This window comes from Bos mutus, chromosome 2, assembly GCF_027580195.1.
Source record: "Bos mutus isolate GX-2022 chromosome 2, NWIPB_WYAK_1.1, whole genome shotgun sequence".
Taxonomy (NCBI): domain Eukaryota; kingdom Metazoa; phylum Chordata; class Mammalia; order Artiodactyla; family Bovidae; genus Bos; species Bos mutus.
The window spans coordinates 17,672,739-17,691,462 of NC_091618.1; the positions used below are offsets into that span (position 1 = coordinate 17,672,739).

The 18,724-nt window shown below is 47.5% G+C and overlaps 1 protein-coding gene and 1 pseudogene across 5 annotated transcripts in view; one reads left to right on the forward strand and one right to left on the reverse strand.

Moving 5' to 3' along the window:
- SP110 (SP110 nuclear body protein) overlaps positions 1–5,047 on the forward strand; it is a 49,587-nt gene extending 44,540 nt beyond the window's left edge. For 2 of the 5 annotated variants that reach the window (XM_070385525.1, XM_070385521.1), the window contains 5 exons: positions 1,189–1,304; positions 2,014–2,122; positions 2,405–2,476; positions 3,266–3,406; positions 4,698–5,047. In XM_070385525.1, the coding sequence (XP_070241626.1) occupies positions 1,189–1,304; positions 2,014–2,122; positions 2,405–2,476; positions 3,266–3,406; positions 4,698–4,811 (552 nt within the window). In that variant the 3' untranslated portion in view covers positions 4,812–5,047. The remainder of the gene's footprint in view (positions 1–1,188; positions 1,305–2,013; positions 2,123–2,404; positions 2,477–3,265; positions 3,407–4,697) is intronic. The other 3 variants (XM_070385505.1, XM_070385509.1, XM_070385516.1) reach the window with 3 other exon arrangements.
- Positions 5,048–8,824: 3,777 nt separating this feature from the next.
- On the reverse strand, positions 8,825–9,623 carry LOC102273660 (serine/arginine-rich splicing factor 9 pseudogene; annotated as a pseudogene).
- Between the last annotated feature and the right edge of the window lie 9,101 nt (positions 9,624–18,724).

The window sequence follows — 18,724 nt, forward strand, 5'->3', positions numbered from 1 at the left end:
TCCCGTCCCTGATGCCCTTGGTCAGGGCCCTCATATTTGTGTTAGGGACAGTGGTGGGTGGTGGCAGGGTCCTTTCCGTGGTTCTGATTCTCAGTTGCTTTGAGCCTTTGCTCCAGCTCCTGGTGGTCTATTTCCTGACCACCCACCATCTGTCTTTCGGGGAGAATACCACGGTGGGGCACAGGAAGAAGGACCTCTCTTCCAGACTCCTACCCTTTGTGCAGACAAAAGGTTCCCTTGTGCATGTGGAGGGCTTCTCTGGTGGCTCAGATGGTAAAGAATCCACCCACAGTGCAGGAGACTCAGGTTCGATCCCTGAGTTGGGAAGATCCCTTGGAAAAGAGAATGGCTATCCACTTCAGTATTCTTGCCTGGAGAATCCCACAGTCAGAGAAGCCTGGCGGGCTAGAGTCAGTGAGTCACAAAGTCAGACACGACTGAGCAATTAACTTGTGTGGAGCCCCACCCTGTCCGTGCTGTAGGGCTGGGAGCAGAATCAGGAGTCCCACCTGTGAATCTTTGTCGTTGCTCAGTTGCTAAGTCGTGTCGGCTGAGTCATGTCCAATTCTTTGCAACCCCATGGACTGCACTATGCAACGCTCCTCTGTCCTCCACTATCTCCCAGAGTTTGCTCAAATTCGAGTCCATTGAGTCCATAATGCTATCTAACCATCCCCTTAGGGTGCTCATATTTGTGTTACGGACAGTAGCGGGTGGTGGCAGGGTCCCCTCTTGGTTGTAACTGACTCTCAGTTGCTTTGAGTGGTGGTCTACCTGACCACCCACCATCCGTCTTGGGGAGAAAGGACCACAGTGGGGCACTTTGGCACCCCTTCTCCTCCTCCTCCTTTCTCTTCAGTCTTTCCCAGCACCACCTGAATCTTTATCCAACTGTAAGGATCATGCCTCTCACATAAGTTACTTGTAAAACTTACTAGGTTACATTTTACAGCCACAAGAAAGACCCCTATGGATCCTCAGCACACACCCCGGCCCCCAACCAAACAACCCATTGACACAGCAGCTCTGTGTCTTTGTGTATGTCCCTCCGTGTGTCAGTATAACCTCAGGGACTGTTCTCAGAGTTGCCCACGAGCTTACCTGGGCCTGCGCGCAGTGGCTGAGAGCGTCTCTGGGCCAGGCCTGGGAAGAGGGAGCAACCTGTCTCAGGTACCAATCCCCTTCTAGCAGGAAAACTCCAAGGAATGTGCGGTGTGCTGTAAAGGGGGCTCACTGCTCCGCTGTGACACTTGCCCGCGATTCTTTCACGAGGACTGTCACATCCCACCCGCGGAGGCTGAGAGGTTAGTGAGACGCAGCCCCGCCGGGTGCAGGCGCCCCGCCAGGGCTCCGCCTCTGATCGCTCATCTCTGGGTGGAAGAGCCGCGGGCCCGAGAGCATCTGGGCATCCTGGGCTCTGCCCGGGTGACCCCGCGTAGCCCCATCGGTCCGTAGCCTGTGTTCCCTGTGGTATCAGTGCCTCTGAGTCTGCGGCTGAGTCACGCTGACCCCCACACTACCTCTGCCCCTGGGAATTGTCCTTTCCCGGTTTCGTAACCTAGACTCCTGTCCAAAGGGCGGAAAAACACCATTTGTGCTCTGTAATTTCTCAGGAAAGGCAGGAAACATGGCCTGCTTCTCCGATTTCCCCCACAGTCTCAACAGGCTGATGGAGCCTCAGTCACCCAGGGGGTTAAGACCCTGTTTCTGATACTCCAGTCAGGTGCGCAATGCTCCTTGTGCTCCTGGGAGGGCAGAGGAGGAAAGGAGAACCCACCTGTCACCCTGACACCGCCCTCCACACTCGGACTGCTTTGTGGCTCTCTCAATGGGACCCCTTCCTGCACTCCACTCCCACCCACCTATCCCCCCACCCCCAACCCCCTCAGCCTTGGGAGTCTTGGAGACTCCGGGAGGTGGCCCCTTCCTTCCCTGGCTGCATCTATCAGGAAAAGGAAACCAGTGGCTGTTTCTGAGGACCTTGTCCTCGCTCATTTATGCCCGGCCCCACAGGAGCCCATGGAGTTGCACCTTCTGCAGGATGAAGGAGTCTTCAGGAAACCAGCAGGGTCTCCAGGAATCTGAGGTTTGGGCAAGGTCCATGCAGCCGGAGGAGCAGCTGGTGAGTGGGATGGGGACCCAAGCCTTCCCCTCAAACAGGCAGAGGGTCCAGGGAAGGGCACCCAAAGAAAGCCTTCAGTGTCTCACTTCCGAGGATGGAGCTTCAGTCCAAACGTGGAGCACAGACAGAATTCAGCATTCACCTCCCGACCACGGCACCTTGGCAGATGCAGTCAGAAAGCTGGTTGTGTCTGGCTGCTCCTATGTGTGGTTTCTGGGCAAAGGCTTGGCCTCACTTTTTCCAAACTGCATTTGCCTTTAAATCCCTCTTCGTATTTTACAGAAATGTGAATTTCTCCTCTTGAAAGCCTACTGTCATCCACAAAGCTCTTTCTTTGCGGAGATCCCATGTAATGTAAGTTCTGTTCGACATTTCTCATCCTCTGGGCATCTCTCTGCTGTTAAACTCATTTTAGAAATGTGGAGTGTGCATCCTGCAGGCATCTCTGTTTGTAGAGGGTGGAAGGTTTAGCTGCAGGCTCTGGAGTGGGGCTGCCTCTTCAAAGTCCACCCCATTGCATACCAGCTCTGGGACACAGTATCTTAGGTTCTCTTTCTCTTCAGTGGGAATGTCTTCCTTACAGAGAGCATAGGGTTGAGGGTGCAGACTCAGGAGACTTGAACTATGGGTTCAATGTAGCTCAACCAGTTTTTAGCTGTGAAATCTTGGATAGGTTACTTAACCTCTCCATTCTCTGGTTTCTCATCAATAACACTGGAGTAATTATAGTAACAATCTCTTACTGTTGTTGTGGAGATCATATATTAATGCATCAGCAGTGCTTAGAACAATGCCTGGCACATAGACATCAGATACCATTATCAGTGCGTACATGTGTGCTCAGTCACTTTGGTCATGCCCAACTCTTTGCAACCCTATGCACTGTAGCCCACTAGGCTACAGGCTCCTCTGTCTATGGGATTCTCCAAGTAAGAATACTGGAGTGGGTTGTCCTGCCCTCCTCCAGGGTATCTTCCCAACCCAGGGGTTGAACTCACATCTGCCTGCATCTCCTGCATTGGCAGGCTGATTCTTAACCCACTAAGCCACTTGGGTATTACCCTGCAAATAAAGGTTGGTGTTGGATCCATTCCAGTGGCAATGCCTGTGCTCACATCACCTCTTTGATGTCTTTGCCCCTAGATTCGAGATTATGGTGAGCCCTTTAGGGAAGCCATGTGGTTGGACCTGGTTAAAGAAAGGCTGACTGAGAAAGTGTACACAATGGCTTGGTTTTTACGGGACATGCGCCTAATATTTCACAACCATAAAACATTTTACAAGGTAAAGGGAATTTCCTGCCTCCCTTTCACATCCTTTCTACTTCCCTCTCATTTCTGGGACAGCAGAGCTTTGCAAGAATCGTGCCTAGTCTTGTCCTGGGGAGAGCTCAAAAAGCAAGGATTATAGAAGGAAACTGTCTCTCAATCTCAGAGGTGGAGAAAGAAACTGAAAGTCGCTCAGTCGTGTCTGACTCTTTGCGACCTCATGGACTATACAGTCCATGGAATTCTCCAGGCCAGGATACTGTCATCAGTAGCCATTCCCTTCTCCAGGGGATCTTCCCAACTCAGGGATCGAACCCAGGTCTCCCACATTGCAGGTGGATTCTTTACTACTGAGCCACCAGGGAAGCCCCAGAGGTGGAGAGGAGAATGTCAAAAAGAACAGCAAGCAGGGTCCTTGTAAATGATACCTGAAAAAAAAATTTCATCTTCAGTCCCAGAAGGACAGGCCACTCCCACTGAGAATGGTCAATTTCATCCTGCCTCTTTGTTCAAATGGGGGGGGCAGGGGGGTGGGGAGGCAGTTTATGCTTACATGGTCCTTCATGCCTCAGAAATACAGAAATTAATTAATCAAGATGAAATGAATTAAACTTTCAGGATGCTCATGCTCGGATTTTTTTACTCTAGAGTTTCCCAGTGGACTCAAATACCCAGATTTGCTCTCAGCTGGTGTTGGTTTCATCTTTCATTGGTAGGAAGAGCAACTGGTTGAACTGTATTGCAATCCAAGGCATTCTTTAGTTTATTGCATTTACTCTGATTTTTTACTCTCACTTGTCCAGATATTCTTGGGACATATATAAAGCGAATTCTCAGTTCCACCCAGCCTCCTTCCCTCCCTCCTTGCCGCCACTTGGCGTGTTCATGAGCCACAGGCTGTAAACTGGTGTCCAGCAATGGAGCTGGAGGGGGAAGAATCAACCCAGGGAGCCCTTCAATGCCTAGCACAGTCTTAGCCTTGGAGAATGGAAGGGGTCATCTTTCCTTCAGAGAGTGGGCTTTCAAGAAAAGTTTTATCTGGTTTGCCCCAAAGTCAGGCATTGCAGGGGTCAAAATCAGCTCTTTGGTCCAGACCACCTGTCAGGTCCAGGTTAACAACCAGGCAGAGCCTCGTGCATTTGAACATCTGAGTGGCGGCCTCTCCCTCCTGTTCTGCTCGCCTGGGGGAGTGCAGCTTTCCAGCAGGGAGAGGAGATCTCCTAAGAAAGCATAAGTGATCTATGATCCTAATTCTCTGTCCTTAGGCCCTGTGTGCTTGCTTTTTTTTTTCTCTCTCTCTCTTTCAGGCTTCCGACTTTGGTCAGGTAGGACTGGATTTAGAGGCAGAATTTGAAAAGGACCTCAAAGAAGTGCTTATTTGTCATGAAGTCAGTGACAACAGCTTCCAGGCTCATCCTTGATCCTGTTCTGGATGGACTAAAAGCATCCCAACTTCAGGATCCATATAATGGTACCCTGGCCATCCTTAGATTGCCAACGACTCTGGGATGCCATTGGCTGCCCTCGTCACTCAAATCCAACTTTACATATAATCATCATGTCCTCCACCTCCTTTTACTCTTTTTGTATTTCACTCCCCCCTCAAAAAAAAATTGAATTGTTTCTTAATACCATTAAATACCTCACCACCGTTCACATTCTCTTCATTGTCTCATAAATCCTTTTCCAATTGATGTGTTTAAATTGGGATCCTAACTACTTTCACACACTGAATTTAGCTAATCTGTCTCTTAAGGTTCTTTTCATCTGTAAATTCCCCACTTCCTTTCTTCCTTGCTGTCTACTTATTGGATAACCTGGTGTCTTTGCCCTATACAATTTTTCATGTTCTGGAATTTTCTTTTCCTTTCTTTTGGCCACACCGTGCAGCTTGTGGGACCTTCAGTTCAGTTCAGCTGCTCAGTCTCATCTGACTCTTTGCGACCCCATGAACTGTAGCACACCAGGCTTCCTTGTCCATCACCAACTCATCACAACTTGCTCAAACTCATGTCCATCCAGTCAGTAATGCCATCCAAGCATTTCATCCTGTGTTGTCCCCTTCTCCTCCTGCCTTCAAGCTTTCCCAGCTTCAGAGTCTTTTCTAATGAGTCAGTTCTTTGCATCAGGTGGCCACAGTTTTGGAGCCTTGGTTCTTTGTTTTCAATTTTGGCTACGCTGCCTGACTTGTGGGATCTTAGTTCCCTGACCAGACATTGAAGTGAGAGCACAGTCCTAACCACTAGACCGGAATTCCCATATTCTGAGTTTTTCTACATCCTCCTGTGAAAGTGAAAGCTTTGGTCGCTCAGTGGTATCTTACTCTTTGCAATTCTATGGACTATAGACCATCAGTCTCCTCTGTCCATGGAATTCTCCAGGCAAGCATACTGGAGTGGGTAGCCTTTCCCTTCTCCAGGGGATCTTCCCAACCCAGGGATTGAACCTGGGTCTCCTGCATTGTAGGCAGATTCTTTACCATCTGAGCCACCAGGGAAGCCCCCATGCTCTTAGTGGCATGTGTTTTTCTCTCTGGCATTTTTTTTTTTTTTTTAGACCTAGAGGTTAGATCTAGAGGCTTACTTGGATTCAGGTTTGGGGCAGGTTGTTTCGAGTTGATTGTTTAGTATAGAGACTTCCCGGGGTCTGTGTATTAATATGTAATATTAAGATCTTACCGGAGAAGGCAATGGCACCCCACTCCAGTATTCTTGCCTGGAAAATCCCATGGATGGAGGAGCCTGGAAGGCTGCAGTCCATGGGGTCGCTAAGGGTTGGACACGGTTGAGCGACTTCACTTTCACTTTTCACTTTCATGCGTTGGAGAAGGAAATGGCAACCCACTCCAGTATTCTTGCCTGGAGAATCCCAGGGACGGGGAAGCCTGGTGGGCTGCCGTCTATGGGGTCGCACAGAGTCGGACATGACTGAAGCGACTTAGCAATGGTAATTAAGATCTTACAGCAGGTTCAGGTGTTATCAACTTGACCCATCTGTTACACATCATCCTTTCCCCTAATGATTTTAACAGCCACTGATGCTTATTGCCTAAACCTATTTCAATAGGGTTTGCAAAATGATGATATTTAGATTCTGTTACTCCTTCTATGTGGGTTTGATCCCTGGGTCAGGAAGATCCCCAGGAGGAGGAAATGGCAACCCACTCCAGTATTCTTGCTGAAAAATCCAATGGACAATGGCAGGCTATACTCCAAAGGGTTGCAAAGAGCTGGGCATGACTGAGCACATGAGTACTCTATTCTTTCTACATTTATTAGTTAGAATTCTTCTGCAAAGAACTCGCTTCAATATTTGGCTGCCTTGAAGTACAGTTTGTATAGGAAATAAAGGATAAATTCTGGATTCTTTATTTAAAATGTTCAAGTTAGTTGTTTCCCTAATAGCCTCTAAAGATAGACATGGAGGTTTCTTTTTTTTTTTTTTCTATAAAGTATCTTGAGCTCATGGATTTAAATATTTAATGTGCTCCCAACCATTGCAGTTAATATCTTTATTGCTGCTCAGATTGCTTAGCAGTGAGTAAGAGTCTTCACGTTGGCTCCTGAGTCGTTTTGAAATGACCCCAGGACCTTTGATAGCATATTAGCTACCTACTGCTGTGTAACAAATGATCCCAAAGTTTAGTGGCTTCAAGGAGTAGTCATCTTATTGTTCACTTGTCTGTGAGCCAGAAATTTAGGAAGAGCTCCATGTGGATGCCTTATCTTTGTTCCACATGGTATTGACCAAGCCCTTTCATGCTTGTAGAGTATTACTTCTTCCACATACTGTCAGTCCAAGCAAATCACCAGACCAAATTCAAAAGGAGGGGAAATGGGCTGTACCTCTCAATAGGATGAGTGGCAAAGCCATGTTTCAAAGGGAATGTTATTTGGCAAGAAATGTTGCCACTGTCTTCAGAAACACCCTACCATAGTCTACCCTCTGACCACAGCAATTGACATCCTTCCCACATGCAAAGGACACTCACCCCCCACCCCATCCCAGTAAGTCTCACTCATTGTAGGACTGGAACAAAGTCCAGGACCTCATCATCCATATCAGGTTCAATTCAGATAAGTTCCTTAGGTGTGGTTCACTGGATGCAGGCCTAGGTACAACTTCTGTGGAACCAAAGACCTGTGAACTAAAGGACAAGTTAGTCTCCCCCACTTTCCAAATATAATAATGACACAGACTGTAGACACTTGCATTCAAACAGGGGGAAATGGATAGTATATAGCAACCACTGCTACTGCTAAGTCACTTCAGTCATGTCCGACTCTGTGTGACCCCAGAGACGGCAGCCCACCAGGCTCTCCCGGTCCATAGTAATTCAGAAATCCAATCAGGTGCATGTTGGCAGGACAGAGAACGTTCCTTGATAATCCCATGATTTATAAATATTATATGCCTCTAATTCCCATCCAACACCACAGGCTTCTCCCATGTCTTCCTACAGGCAATATTTGTGCCTGTCTTCTCCCATAGTATGTTTCCTCATTTTCTCAAATCTAAACTACAACAACATTTTCAGAATTTCTACACTCATAACACTATGAAAAAAAACTAAGTGGAATTCTAAATTAGTGTGGAATTTTTGTTCCTGTTGTGTATTTAATATACCATTGCACAGGGTGTTTTTTAGGATTTTGCATTTGTATTTATAAATGAGATAGGTCTGCACGTTTTTGTATATTGCCACAGTCAGATTTATTTATTTATTTTTTTGGGGGGGTTTGTCTTTTTTTATAGCTCAGATACCAAGGACAAATATGAGACAAATTTAGGAGCGAAAGTGACAGAACCAAAACTTAAATGAGTTTTTTCCCCTGACCAACTTGCTAAAGTTGGTTTTGGTTAAGAATTTCCCAGTGATCTTTATGCTGGCACCCACTTTTAAAAGCCTGTTTTTAGCCTTCTCATTCCCTTCCCCTATCTGCAATGCTCCCCTTTTCATTAAAGCAGCTTAGTTTATACGGTTGGCCTTGAATTATAAGAAAACCCTGAAACTTCCCTCGGATGTGATGTTCTCAGACCATCGTCGAGCAACTAACTTTATCCCCAAATAAGTAATCCACTCCTGCTCCTTACCAATTGGGCACAAGTTGCCACTGCAACTCAATGTTTTTTTTTTTTTTTTAAAACATATGAGTGTGCCTCTTGGTGAAATCTATGAACACAATCAAAGACAACTACACCTGTCAGTTATTAAACGTTTAAAATACATTTCTAAACAGAATGGGCCAACTCAGTCACAGTAACTGCTGATCTCCATAGAAGAGCAACCCACAAGGATACAGCACTGATTTTTTTCCCATCATCGGGGTGAAAAATATACAACTCGTTTCTGAACCAAAACCACAATTTCTGCAGTTAAAAATGTTTCACTGCTAATATGGCCGTGGTAGACATTATGTAGTTTTATTTCCTTAAAAAAAAAAATTTAAAAAATCTCCTAAGCCACTAAATCATCAATCTGGAATGTAGATTCTGAGCACAAAGCAGCTCAGTTCACCTAAAAAATAAAGAAAAAATTCCCACCACCTGTCTCAGTAGGGTCTGAAAGGAGAGAAGTCGTGTGGGGAACCCCTGCTTTGGTATGGAGAGTCACGGCCCCTCGACCCAGACCGAGACCTTGAATAGCCATAGCTGGTGCTTCTCTCTGGATAAACTCGGATGTAGGATGTTTCACCCTCATGAGAGCGGAATTTGGTTTCATCCAGTTTACGCAGGGCATATTCCATGTCTTCTTTTCTGAGATACTCAACCATCTCCATTCCATCTTTCTGCACATCTGCGTAACAGACGTCCCCAGCTTCTCGCATGTTATCCTTCAGGTCCTGCCAGCTGCCTGATGGAGGAAGTCCTGAAACAAGAACTCGGAAATCAGATCTTCTTGTAGGAGGCCCACTCCTCCCACCGCGGGGCCACCCACCCCGACCTCCGTAAGTCCTGGGGAACTCCACATGAAGCCGACACTGGCCATAATCATAACCGTTCCTTCCATAAATTGCATCCTCAGCATCTCGGGGGTCCTCGAAGCGCACGAAGGCGAAGGGCACGAGGCCGTGCCGATTCTTGAGCTCGATCTCGCTGATGTGGCCGTACTTGTAGAACAGGTCCTCCAGATCCTTCTCGCGCACGTCGTTCAGAAGGTTCCCCACGTAGATGCGCCCGTCGCCCTAGCCGCCGCGCTCGTCCGCCCAGCCGGACATCCGCACCGCCCGACGCCGCGGGCCCGCCGCAGCCCACGTCGCCGCCGCCGCCGCCGCCTCAGGCGGTAATCCCCCCACAGTGTCCCCGCGGGCTCGGAGGCGCTCAGCCGCACAGCATTGTGGGAACGAGAGCGGAAGCGGAGGGCGCCACAGTCAGGTTTAGAGTTACCCTGTTGTTGTTCAGTCACTGAGTCGTGCCCAACTCTTTTCAACCCCATAGACTGCAGCACACCAGGCTTCCCTGTCCTTCATTGTCTCCCAGAGTTTGCTCAAACTCATGTCCATTGAGCTGGTGATTGTATCCAACCATCTCATCCTCTGTCACCCCATTCTTCCCCTGCCCTCAATCTTTCCCAGCATCAGGGTCTTTTCCAATGAGTCATCTCTTCACATCAGGTGGCCAAAGTATTGGAGCTTCAGCTTCAGCATCAGTCCTTTCAACGAATATTCAGGCTTGATTTCCTTTAGAATTAACTAATTTGATCTCCTTTCTGTCCAAAGGACTTTTAAGAGTCTTCTCCAGCATCACAATTTGAAAGCTTCAATTCTTCAGCACTCAGCCTTCTTTACGGTCCAACTCTCACATCCATACATGACTACTGGAAAAACCATAGCTTTGACTCTATGAACCTTTGTCAGCAAAATGATGTCTCTGTATTTTAATACACTGTCTAGGTTTGCCATATTTTTTCTTCCAAGGAGCAAGTGTCTTTTAATTTCATAGCTGCAGTCACCATCTGCAGTGATTTTTGAGAACAATAGCAATGTTTTCTGTTCTTACTGTTTAAGTTTCCTATCTGGTCTTATCTTGCCACGGCATGTCCATACTTCTTTTTTGATACACCTTTCTGTTGGCTGAAGTATGTTTTTAAGTAATTTTAAAAGAAGAGCACGTGGCTGTTATGTTTTCTGTCTTGGCATATCTCAGAATGTCTTCTGTTGTTTTCATTAACTAACAACATATTGTGCTACAATACATATTTTATCACAATTTCTCACCTTCAATATTGATTTGGACTTTGTTCCACTGTCTTTGAGCATTTTGTTCTGCAACTCTACTGTCTGATTTCAGTCAGAATTATATTTCTAGTGTATGAACACGTATGATATTCCCCCTTTATCTCTGTAATTATATGTTTAGCTATTTTTGACAGGATGGGATTCAGTGTGATATTCTTATCATTGGTCTTGCCTGGCACACTGAGCCTTTTCAGTATACACATGTGGTTCTATTTTCAGCTCCATCACATCTTTCTGATCCATTAGTTCTGGGCTTACTGTCAAGAACATCTTTTATCCTTGCTTGGTCCTCCCTATTTATCATTAAAAAATAATTTCAAAAAACATTCTTCTTCTTAGGCGCTTAGTATGAGACTTAAATATACTAACTTAATTGCAATTCTATGGTCAATATTTTAAACTTAATGATCTTTTAGCACTTTCATTTTGCTAATTGCTATCTATTAACAAAGCCTCAAAGGATTAAAACTTTTCTTATCACAGTGGTTTTCTTCACTCAAGACAAAAATAGGAAGTCAGTGCAAATTACTAGATTGCTCTGATCTGCTCTGCCCAAATTCTCCAGAACTGTGAGAAATAAATAGCTGCAGTTTCAGCTCGGAGAAGGCAATGGCACCCCACTCCAGTGCTCTTGCCTGGAAAATCCCATGGACGGAGGAGCCTGGTAGGCTGCAGTCCATGGGGTCGCGAAGAGTCGGACACGACTGAAGCGACTTAGCAGCAACAGCAGCAGAAGTTTCAGCTACTCAGTCTGTGAGATTTTGTTAGGCAGCACAAGCTGACAAATAAAAATCAAGTAACACCATCATCAGAGTCCCCATCCCTGCTCCCATAGCAAGTTGAAAACTCTTCAACAGGATCTTGTAACTTCCCATTTAGGTACCTAGTGTCACAGACGAATAAACAGGAAATGCATAGAGATCCCTTGGTTCTGATTTCCCACTGTTTCCACAGTAGTGTGAACTGTGAAATGGACTGACTTCACCTGTCATCCAGAAGGGGGTGTAAGTAGTTTGGGCACCTAAAGAAAAGCATGTAATGAAACAGAGCTCCTTTTATAGTTGGAAAGGAAGATGACAAATACGGCCATAAGGACTTCTGGTGCCCTTCCTGGAGAGCATGATGGATTCTAGAGATAATGATGGCTTTGGATTTCCAACTCCTCTGAGGGGAGTACTAAAGGTTTCTCTTTGCAACACAGTCTCCATGCGTTATGGTAAAAGACCCTTCTCCCCACTGGTTTGCCAGTAGGCAGGATTGCTGTGCTGTAAATTACCTTGAATCCATTTGTGACCTTCTCTTTCATTCTGGCACTGATAAACTGAATCAGGTCTCTCTCACTCTGTTCTGTCATGGCTCTGGATTGCTCTATTATTGGGGAAAAAAAGAAAACCACTCAAGAGTCATTTCTTTCAGGTTGAAAGTTTCAGCCACTATCAGTTCAGTTGCTATGACAACCAAGACCCTTAGCCCTGGGACCATCCTTTAACTTCCTTTTGTTGCTGTTCTCTTTCCTACTTGCAAGACTGGGGTTTGATTTATTCTGCTAGGCTTAGTGGTCCATATCTTTCCCCAGTCCTTCTGAGCTGGAGACTCAGATCCATCCTCCTTTTGTTCTCTCACTGCCCAGGCCCACCAAGTTTTGGCCCCCATCTCCTTAAACGATAAAAACTCTTAGTGTGGGGCTTCTGTGGTGGTCCAGTGGTTAAGACTGTGCTTCTACTGCAGGGGCCACAGGTTCGATTTGTCGTGCACAGGCAAATACATAAAAATTCCTAATGAAATCAGTGTCAGTGACATCCCTGCAGACAGTGTGACTTGTGTCTCCCTGGAGACCTCTTCTAGTCCTGTACCCAGGCTGTTTCTCTCTTCCTGGTCCAACATGGTCCCATTCCCTACTGGCCGGAGCTGCTGAGAATCCAGGTCACCTCAGGACTGCCCCCTCCCAAGTTGTGACATAGGAGGTGACTGTTGTTGTTGCTGTCGTTCAGTCCCTCAATCATGTCCAGCTCTTTCTGACCCCATGGACTGCAGCACACCAGGCTTTCCTGCCCTTCACTGAGTGAAAAAGTGAAAAGTGAAGTCGCTCAGTCGTGTCCGACTCTTCGTGACCCCATGAACTGTAGCCTACCAGGTTCCTCAGTCCATGGAATTTTCCAGGCAAGAGTACTGGAGTGGGTTGCCATTTCCTTCTCCAGGGGATCTTCCAGACCCAGGGATCGAACCTGGGTCTCCCACATTGCACGCAGATGCTTTACCATCTAAGCCACCAGGGAAGCCTTCACTATCTCCCAGAATTTGCTTAAACTCATGTCCATTGATTTAATGATGCCATCCAACAGCCTCATCCTCTGTCACACCCTTCTCCTCTTGTCCTCAATCTTTCCCAGCCTCAGAGTCTTTTCCAATGAGTCTTTGTATCAGGTGGCCAAAGTATTGGAGCTTCAGCATTAATCCTTCTAATGAATATTCAGGGTTGATTTCCTTTAGGATTGACTGGTTTGATCTTGCTGTTCACAGGACTCTCAAGAGTCTTCTCCAGAACCACAGTTGGAAAGCATTAATTCTTTGGTGCTCAGCCTTCTTTATGGTCCACCTTTCACATCTGTATGTGACTACTGGAAAAACCATAGCTTTGACTATATGAACCTTTGTCAACAAAGTGATGTCTCTGTATTTTAATACACTGTCTAGGTTTGTCATAGCTTTTCTACCAAAGAGCAAGCATCTTTTAATTTCACAGCTGCAGGAGGTAATAAATGACTCTTAAATGATCCTCTGAAGCTGGGAAGAGCTACAGCTTCAAAAATCGAATAAAGAAAACTTTACAGAGTGACTGGAGGAATTATATATAAAAATATAGTGTCCCCTCTAGCTGATTCCAGAAATTCAACCTTGGAAAAGTCATTCTTAGGAGCTGGGCAGGCGTGGTTTCCTGGTCAAGAATACCTGCTCTTGAGAGAGCAGACTGGGCTGAGTGCCTTTCTTAGATGCTTTCCAAACTTCTGCTGAGCCAGACCTGGCTGAGCAAGCTCACATCTCACGTGTAGCTGTGGGGCCTGCTTCCGGCTGGCCTGGTCAGTCCTGCTGGGTGCCATGGCCCCTCTTCTTCACTCCCCCAAGCCGTGAGGACCCTGACTGTTTCTCTTTCCTCCTAAAGATGCTCCCACTCCATTCCCTAGAAACTTTCTGCCTGCAATTGAGCGTGAGGGCTACAGGAATCTCAGCTCTCCCTTCTGTTATCATCCCTGGGAAAAAAAAAATCAAAGCACACATACTATCACTTTAGCACCGTGGGGTGACACAAGATCATGAAATCCAGGAAGCCATGGTCTTACACACTTCTGCTCTGGTCTCAAGGGGCCATTGCATCTCAAAAACCATCCAGAAAAGGGAGTACCATTCAGTGAAGCCCTGCCAGCCTGGACTCCTCAGGCTGAGTGCCAACAGGCATGCCAACTGGATAAAGCCAAAGCTAGGACACGGTTGGCACTGGAGGTACTTCTCCCCATGAGCAGCCACTGGCACCTGATTATGTACAGAGAGGTTGGGCAGACCCTGCAGGAACTCCCTCTTCCATCGTCCGGATGTCACATGGAGGCCAGTTTTCCAAAAGACAGCACGAGGCCTCAAGCAGGAACTCAGCAATGAGGACAGTGACCCAGACCTGGACACAAGACCTGAGGAGCAGCAAAAAGGGGCGGCGGCATGTCCAGAGTCTCAGCTGATATCAGAACTCATCTGCCAGGCTGCCCTAGGCAGGATCTGTTTAATGTGGAGTGACAGTTTGACAGAATAAACTCTGTAGGGGATGAATGGAGGCAGAAACATCCTTCCTTCACAAGGGCAACATCAAGGTTTCTAGTTTCAGGCACAGCAATGGTTCTCCAGGCTCCATAGCCCCAGGCAGAGCATCTAGGCTCTGCGGTTGCAACATTCAGATCCAAGGCTGTAACTGTGCCTGGCGGTCAAGATGCGGAAGGAGGGGGTGAATCAGCTGACCCTGTGACTAGGTTCTGAACTGATTCATGGGCCCACAAAAGTGCCCTGGGGAGCATGGGAGCCTGGTCTCTCTGCCCACAAGCAGGTGGGTTCTGGCAGCCAGTGAAAGGGGCTTCAAGTTCACAGGCACATGTTAGTACTTGGTTGTTGTTTTGATCCTAAGTTGTGTCTGACTCTTGTGACCCAAAGGACTGTAGCCCGCCAGGCTCCTCTGTCCATGGAATTTTCCAGGCAAGAATACCGGAGTGGGTTGCCATTTCCTTCTCCTGGGGATCTTCCTGACCCAGGGATCGAACCTGAGTCTCCAGTATTGCAGCAGATTCTTTACCGCTGAGCCACCTGGGAAGCGCCACATTAGTACTTACTTGCAGGAAAAGCCAGAGGTGTTCCAGCACATCCTCACATCCTGGGGGTAGGAATATCTCAGCGTGAGAGGCCAACCCCTCAGAAGTACAACAGAGGACTGGTCTCAACACAGGGAAGTACGACACCTACAAGTGCTGATGCCAACCTAAATTTTCCCAGCCGGAGCCTAAGGGCAGGCCTGGCTATTTCTGCATCTAGACCATGACCCTGTTTATTTGGGCAGCTGTGCCTGATATCAACACCATCTCAATTTCTAGTTCCTCAAAGAAGTTTTCCCTGGACTCCTGTAGCCCTGGTTTTGAGCTCTTTGGAGAATCCGGGCAAAGCAGAACATGTAGAGGAGGTTTTCCTATTCTCTCAGAATAGACTCAGAACCCAGCAGGCACTCTGGACTTCTGCAGGCAATGGTACAGTGCTGCCCCACCACCAGAGGGCAGTGTGAACCCCTTCCAGAGGTGCTAGGCAGGAACATGGTGGCGGTGGTGGTTTAGTCTCTAGGTCGAGTCCGACTTTTGCGACCCCATGGACTGTATCCCGCCAGGCTCTTCTGTCCATGGAATTTTCCAGACAAGAATACCGGAGTGGGTTGCCATTTCCTTCTCCAGGGGATCTTCCTGACCCAGAAATCGAAGCCGGGTCTCCTGCATTGCAGGTGGATTTTTTTACCGACTGAGCTACGAGGGAAGAACCCTGTAGGAACTGGGAACTAGGAGAAGTAGCGAGGGTTTTTCAGGGTCAAAGGAACTCTCAAAGGCTCTGTAGTTGAGCATCCAGGAACAGGAGAGCCAACCAAGGGCGTCCACAGATTAAGTGAATTAATTACAGATGCAGATGCAGAGAATAGACTTGTGGGCACAGCAGGGGAAGGCAAGGGCGGGACAAACTGAGAGTAGCGTTGACATTATGCGCTGGTGCTGGTGCTGCGGTGCTCAGTGGTGTCCGACTCTGACCCCACGGACTGGAGCCCACCAGGCTCCTCTGTCCATGGGATGTCCCAGGCAAGAGTACAGGAGCGGGTTGCCGTTGCCTTCTCCAGGGGATCTTCCCAACCCAGGAATAGAACCCAAGTCCCCTGCATTGGCTAGTAGGATTCTTTACCACTGAGCCACCAGGGAAGCCCATATATACAGGGGAAGCTGCTGTATAGCACAGGGAACTCCGCTCAGGGCTCTGTGATGACCTGGAGGGGTAGGATGGGGGTGGGGTGGGAGGGAAGTCCAAGAGAGAGGGGATATATGTCTACTGGTTCAGTTGTACAGCAGAAACTAACACAACATAGTAAAACAATTATCTTCCAATTAAAAAAAAAAAAAGAACCCTTGACCCCTAAGTCACTTCCCATTTCCCTCTGCGACCCCAGCTCCTAGCCACCACTCAATCTATCTTCTGTCTTTATAGCTTGTAGCCGACTCTGGACAGTTCATATAAACAGAATCATATGTGGTTTTGAAAAATAAAGAATAACCAGCTGGACAGTCACGGTTAGGCACATGCTTGTGCCTCTGACATGTGAGTAAGAATTTCCTTACTGTGCTAGGAGGTCCCTTCTGTTCTTTACCACAAACTTCCAACCTCACAGCTAGCACAATGTAACAGCAGAGCTGTGATGAGAACGTGGGTGGAGAGAGGGCCGGGGGATCTTGTTTTCTCATTTGAACAAGTTGGAGTCTGGAGATAGGCCCGTTCCAAAGATGGCTGGCTGAATCCTCAGGCCTGGATTCTAGACTCTTCTATTTTCAAGAACGCCTCATGAGGTCTGCTCTTCCAGGAGGCTGAAGGGTGGGGATCTGCTGAAGAAACTGCACCAGTAAAGGAGTCTTCAGTCCCAGTAAAGTGAATTTGGCCAGACGCTGTTTAAAGAGGGTCCCCTTGAGACAGTCTGACCATTTCCCATGGAGAGGGTCCATGGACCATCACTTCAGAATCACCGGGGAGCTTGTGAAGATGCAGATTGCGAGGTCCCTGGCCCTGGAGGAGAATTTCTATGATCAAGGCCTAGGAAGTGGTGTTTCTAACACCATAAATTTTCTAAGGGATCCTCATCGCCCTAAATAAGACTGGTCTCTATCTTTCAACAGGGGAACAGATCTGACGAATGTATCGGTGGTGCAGGCAGTAGCTGGGCAGTCCGCAACGTAATATCCAGAGTTGTGTCAGCCCTCTGTGTGTGCTTTGGTTGATTTTGTGGTTATTTTAACTTTACTGTGATGCTGGGAAGGATTGAAGGCTAAAGGAGAAGAGGGCGACAGAGGATGAGACGGCTGGATTGCATCACCAACTCAATGGACATAAATTTGAGCAAATTTCGGGAGATGGTGAAGGACGGGGAGCCTGGCATGCTGCAGTCCAAGGGGTCACAAACAGTGGGACATGACTTAGAGACTGAACTTAACTTTAATGTAAGTATAATTGATTTTCAGAAACAGTGATAAAAATGAAGCCATTTGCAGGAGGAAAAAACTGAACCAGGAAGAGAAGGCAGCTGAGAGTAAGAGGGAAGAGATGGCTAGGCGAAAATGCAGGCCAGTGGGCCAGCCTGGAGAAGGCGAGGGGCAGAAACACATGAGAGATGGGCAAGAAGGGTCATTCCTGAGCAGCTGTCAACAGGACTTCAGAGAGACGGGTCTTTAAGATGTTTTGCTGTGGGTCAGTCGCAAAAGAGTTGAAATATTTACATTCGTTATGAAGTTTTCTTTGGATGTTGGTGTCATCCTTGAATGTGAAATTACCCTGAAGTGGCTGCCAGGTACCCACATTGTACTGGGGCTATAGGCAACACAATTCTGTGTTGTGAAAAACACAGAATTCAGAATATTGACAGGTCTGGGATAGAGATGCTTCGCTGCAGTGTCTGCACAGGGAAGCAAGAAGAAAAGGCAGGAGGGGCCCAGAGACAAGGCACAGGGGCCCCAGGAAGATGCTAAAAACACCCACCGTCTAGGGACCAGGTGAGGAGCGGAGACAGGAGATGAGGGGGGGCGCTGGGGTTGCCTCTGGTATAACCACCTCTTAGTGCTGCAAAGAATCAACTTCCCACTGGTTGGGCTTTTTTGGGGGGTGAAGTGGGGTGGGGGAGAAGGAACACTGTTCCAGGAAAGGTGAGGGGGGGATGATGTACTGGGGGGAATGGGTCTACCATAGGTTGCATTTTCTATCCTAAAACACCTACACCTATAATCAAGGCACACCTTTTACCCAGAAGAGTTCATTTCTTTTTGACCCCCATTCTTGATCCCCAGGTAAAGATTCCTAGTTCTATCAGCTGGCAGAGTACGTCTACTCAGCCTTCTTCTCTGCGTGTATGCACGTTTAGTCGCTCAGTTGTGTCTGACTGCAATCCCATGGACTGTAGCCCACCCAGCTCTTCTGTGCATGAGATTTCCCCGGAAAGAATACTGGAGTGAGCTGCCATTTCCTCCTCCAGGGGATCATTTCTTGAGAACTGCTATGCCTGGCTTAAGCTATGTTCTGCTGAAAGAACACGGCCTTCAGCATGGGGTATGTCAAGTTTTCCTTCGATGACACATAATAGAGGCTGCCCAGCCCCAAATTAATCATCCCTCCTGTTTTCTCAGGAGGAAAGAAGTGTCTTTCGATTCAACCACATATGCAAAGTGCCTGGCGCACACTGGCATCTCAATAAAGCCAAGTCATTGCATCGGGAGACAGCCAGAGCTCCTTGCCCTTGACCTGTGTGGCCAGGGTGTCGCCCACCACCACTGCCCCCC